At 43.7% G+C, this 4,906-nt stretch overlaps 1 protein-coding gene across 1 annotated transcript; it reads right to left on the bottom strand.

Moving 5' to 3' along the window:
• Positions 1-179: 179 nt before the first annotated feature.
• LOC108763880 (uncharacterized) lies at positions 180-1,231 on the bottom strand. The gene is made up of 3 exons (XM_018511802.1): positions 1,153-1,231; positions 980-1,052; positions 180-852 (listed from the first exon to the last, which is right to left on the bottom strand). The coding sequence occupies exons 1-3, from the start codon at positions 1,229-1,231 to the stop codon at positions 348-350; spliced, it is 657 nt and encodes a 218-aa protein (XP_018367304.1). The 3' UTR covers positions 180-347.
• Between the last annotated feature and the right edge of the window lie 3,675 nt (positions 1,232-4,906).

Here is a 4,906-nt window from a genome sequence, read left to right as displayed (position 1 = left end):
TTGAGTTATTGGCCAGGCAACCCAAGGGTTGGTACTAGGCCATTGAGGTCTGCGTTGCTAGTAATTTTTTGCAAGTGGGTTTGTAAGCCATGATGGTTATAAAAGTATAGTGGCCCCCCCCCCAATCCAGACGCCTGCTGCCCCCCAGCGGTGAACTGCGCGCCAAAGAAGAAGGGGGAGTGGAGCAAAAGAAGAGTCAGAAAAAGAGGTCATTGGCCTTCATGTAGGCCAGAAGGAGACGAGAGAATGTGGGACTAGGAGAGCGCAGGGTGGGGACGAGGTCCTGAGGAGAATTTGGGAATTTCTTTTATATGTACGCTCGGATAGGGGTAAATTTTTCAGAGAATTCATTGCAATGGAAGATTAAATGATTTATTGTCTGACGGGGGTCGCCGCATGGACAGCTCGGTCATATTGACCCTGTGTAGGCTCTCGTTAACATTAATATGGTTGGATCTTAGACGATTGATGAGAACGATTTCTTCTCTTGAGAGCGAAGATTCATGAAACCATGTTTTCTTGGATATTGTGTGAAATTGTTCGAAGTATCGAGTGCCTTTAGTTCTGGAAACCTCTTCCATATATTCTTGAAACTGTTTGTCCGCTCGGGCACGTGATTCCACCAGTAGGTCCTCGTAAGGGACTCTAAAGTCAGGTTTGTAACCCTCGATTGCCGCCAGCTTAGCATCTTGATCTGCTGATTCATTGCCGGGAATGCCCGAATGTGCAGGGACCCAAAAGAGGGTGACCTCGTTGCCTTTATCTATAATGTCTAGGTAGGCTTTTCTGATTTGGTACACTATGTAATTGCGTTGCACCTTGGAGGAATTTTGAAGAGCATCCAACGCGCTCCTTGAATCAGAAAAGATAACGCTTTTAGGGAAGTTAAGATCAAAAATAGCAAGAATAGCCTAGTAGATGGCCTAGAGCTCAGCGGAGAAAATGGAGGTTTCAAGGGGAAGCTTGTGTTTGATACTACCTTCCAGCTCCGGCGAGTATACCGCAGCACCAACTGCGCCTTCCGGACTCTTCGATCCGTCCGTATAGAAGGCCTTAGCGTTCTGTCTGAACTCGAAAGACTTGTGGTAAAAATCTGCAACAGTCAATATAGGATTTTCGCTCTTGTCCCTGCTCTGCATAGTATCTACATACTTGACTGTGGTAGAGAAGACTTTGTATGAGTGCCAATATGCCGGCGGGTACGTAGATCTGAAGACGGTGGATTTTTCATGACGACTAGTAACATAAGATTTGAAGAGTCTTGATTCCTTTATGGCTTTGACTTTGCTATTCCTTCCAACCGCTGTGAGTTCCATTTCCTCCAGAGAATTATAGACAATGCTGAATTTATTAGCCATGCACTTATAAATAGTCTTAGAGGCTGTGAGGTTGAATCTGATACTTAGTTCGCATTCCTTGGCTTTCGCTAGGAGGATGTTAATGGGTGTTGAGATTCGATATCCCATGGCTTTCCTGATTACTTTATACTGCAATCGACGGAGTTTTATATAATCGGGAGTCGATGAGCTCCAGGTGAAAAGGTGAGCGCCGTACTCCACTGCGCTGCGGAAGGTAGCTCTGTAGATCGTGAGAAGTAGCCCCGGGTGCGAACCCCATGTAACGCTCGACAGAGCAGATGCAATGACTGAAATTTTTCTACCTTTATCGATCAAGTATTTTAAGTGTTGTTTACCATTCAGGTTGTAGTCCACAAAGACACCCAGAAAGCGATGTGAATGTACTCTAGGAATTAAATTTCCATTAACTTTAAGACTCTTTGACAACTCAGAGGCCCTGCCTGGTTCAAAAAGGATCCATTTGGATTTTGGAGGTGAAATTTCCAGGTTTCTAAATTTAAGATAATTATGTATCTGATCTAGCGATTTTTGAACTGAATCAATTGCCTTGTTTAGGTCCTTATGCGTAGAAAAAAGAACCACATCATCCGCATATTGGAGGAATTGGGTATCCTGATGCAGATGCTGTCCAAGATCTCGAAGGTAAATGTTAAATAACAAGGGGCTTAATGTAGAACCCTGAGGTGTACCCTTAAGGGTAGTGTAAGGACCATGAGGCTCGCCTTCAATTACAAAGGTAAGGTGTCTTATAGAAATGAGATTTTCGATGAATTTTCTAAAGAGGGCTGGGACCCCAATGGCTCTCAAGTCCTCCAGTAGGATGTATGGATCCACGTTATCAAACGCACCTGCGATGTCCAAGAAGACCGCGACCGTAATCGAATGTTTCAAAAAGCCAGTCTTTATTGAAGTGATCAAAGTAGCCGGGTTGTCATAACAGGCTCTGAAAGGTCTAAATCCCGATTGTGTCTGCGGGAGAATAGGTCTGGACTCGATGAACCAGCTCAATCTGCGACACAGGATGCGCTCCATAAGTTTACAAGCACAAGACAAAAGCGAAATTGGTCTGACCCCTTTAGAGTCGGACTTGGGGATAAGCACCACTAGAGAATCTTTCCAGGTGTTCGGGAAAGTACCTTCAGAGAAAATTTTGTTAAAAGTGATTAAAAGATGTGATTCGCTGGGAATATGGTCTAGAATATTGTAGCTAATCTGATCAAGTCCAGGAGCAGAATTTTTTCGAGTCGAGATCAGAGCGCATCTGAATTCTTCAGCAGTGAGTGGCTCATCGAGCCAAGTAAAGACGTGTGAACTCTGGCGGTCGTCTAGCTTCATTGTTTCCAAAGATTTGGATCTGTCGCAATAAGCAGTCGGCGGGCAGAGCTTCGAGATGATCTCTCTCGAAGCCTCACTAAGATCACCAGCCGTCCCGGAGCCAGCGCTTGCGTTCCTGTTAAAGCACTTAATTAGGGACCATATTTGTTTAGAAGGAGTCCTATCATTAAAGCTGTTCACAAGCTTACGCCAACCTTCTCTTTTTTGTTCAGAAAGTTTCCTAGAACAGTCGTCGCGAGCCCTCTGAAATTCTATGAGATTTTCTTTGGAAGGGATCGAGGTGAAATTTTTTAGGGCTTTCCTTCTGGACTCAACAGCGTTTGAACACGACTCGTTCCACCATGGAGGAGGGGCTAATTTTGGAGCAGAAGTGACAATACGTGGGGTTCGTTTGCCCTCTGGAAGAAAACATTTGGCAGCGTCCATAATCATTTGCAACAACATTTCATAAGATTCAGTCCCGTTCTTGCCCTCTAATGGAGGCACATTTTTAACTTGATTTTTTAGGTCCCGATAAAAGGAGTTGAATTGATCTTTGTTGAGAGAGATCTTATATGAAAATTTGGATTTTAAAGAGACTTGAATGCCTATGGTGGTGATGACAGGATAATGATCGCTCCCAAAAGTGTCAGATTCTACATAAGAATTGCATATTGGTGCGAGCTGTGGGGACACCAAAACCAGATCGATTACTGAAGCACTGTGGGATGAACGCAGTTCAGTGGGGGTAGTATCGTTGAGGGTGATAAGATCGTATTTCTCGATGACACGCATAAGCATTCTTCCCGCAGTTGACTGCCGTGTGCAGCCCCAAGTCTCATGGTGAGCGTTGAAATCACCTAGAAGAATATAATATTTATATTTTTGTATTTCGCCAACTAAGGAGTCGAAAAAGGCACAAGGGGTTTTTTGGCCAGGGTGCCTGTATAAATTAATGATAACTATTGAATCCGTTTTAGAATAAGGAATCCTGATAGCCATAAATTCAACTGAAGAGTGCGCAATGGACGTGAGGTTAAGAATTTCATGCTTAATATTTTCGCGGATGATGACGCAGATACCTCTATCTCCTAATTGGGTGATGTCCTTTCTGATGACTTTATAACCTTTCACACGGAAGGCATGATTTTGTTTAAGAAAAGTTTCCTGCACACAAAGAATGTCGAAGTCTCTTGCTGCTTCCATTAACGATGGGAGGTTATGTCGGATTCCCAGTGAGTTCCACTGAAAAATTTTTAGAGAGTTGTTTCTCCTCTTGTTAGATCCGAAATCCCTTGGACTCGGTCTCCTATTCTCTCGGAATTCCAGCGACGGCAACGCTATGATTTGATTGGAAAAAATATGCAAGTTCGTGGAGGAAGATGTGTTATTGTCAGTTGATTTAGCGGATGCAAAGCTGAGTTCTTGTGAAAGATTAAAATTAGTTCCGAAAACAGCCATAGCTATATTCTGCTTCGTGCGAGGGACCCCGAGTGTCGATAGTGGATTGTGTATAATAGCTATACTGATTGTATTCTGAAGGGGGAGGAGCGTTTCTTACCCCACCGTAGGGGGAGGGGGGTAGTGAATGGGGGGGATGAAAAAGATAGTCTAATTTTTTTATGAATTTGACAACCGCGTTAAAAACTTCAGCGAAATTATTATTCTGGAAATGGGCGAAAATTTCCGAGATTAGAGGAATTAGCTCCATAAAGCTAAAATTATTATTATTATCTTCATTACTAGAGCCTGATCTGCCAAATCCGTTTTGCGCAGGAGGAGTCCTTTGAAAAATTCCACCTTTGCCCGTGTTGCGGGGGGACCTACCGTTAGGTTCATATAGAAAGTTGCGGTGAGCCTCTGCGTCGTATTGAGTCGTGTTAAAAAGACTTGCTTGAGGAGGAGATTCGTTCCTTTGTATGTTGCCATTAGGCCTTTGCGGAGGAATGCGAGTGCGAGGATGGGATTTCCAAGCGTTAGCGTAAGTTCCTTGTTGTTCTGCTGGTTCTTCCCTCTCTAAAGGACTAAATCTGTTATAGCTAGCAAAATAATCTTCGCTATTTTTGCTACGAGGAAGACTTGGAAAGTTATTGTCAGAGTTTGACGGAGATGTGGTGGGAAACGAGGATCTGCCATCGACTATATTTCTGGCGTCTGCGATAGAAATATTTTCTACAGCTGCTAAGCTGACTACATCACGTTGCTTGCGAATAATGGGGCAGTTACTGTCGTTA

This window comes from Trachymyrmex cornetzi, unplaced genomic scaffold, assembly GCF_001594075.2.
Source record: "Trachymyrmex cornetzi isolate Tcor2-1 unplaced genomic scaffold, Tcor1.1 scaffold388, whole genome shotgun sequence".
NCBI lineage: Eukaryota > Metazoa > Arthropoda > Insecta > Hymenoptera > Formicidae > Trachymyrmex > Trachymyrmex cornetzi.
The sequence above is the reverse complement of the archived record's forward strand: the minus strand, read 5'-3'. Positions and strand labels throughout refer to the sequence as shown.

What these genes read in the sequence shown, in the direction of transcription:
- LOC108763880 (XM_018511802.1), bottom strand. Translation starts at nt 1,231, where the DNA reads ATGAAAAATCCACCGTCTTCAGATCTACGTACCCGCCGGCATATTGGC. An exon ending in GTCTTCTCTACCACAGTCAA is followed by an intron (nt 1,053 to 1,152) that starts GTATGTAGATAC and finishes CAGAACGCTAAG; the next exon opens with GCCTTCTATACGGACGGATC. An exon ending in ATACTCGCCGGAGCTGGAAG is followed by an intron (nt 853 to 979) that starts GTAGTATCAAAC and finishes TTCTGATTCAAG; the next exon opens with GAGCGCGTTGGATGCTCTTC.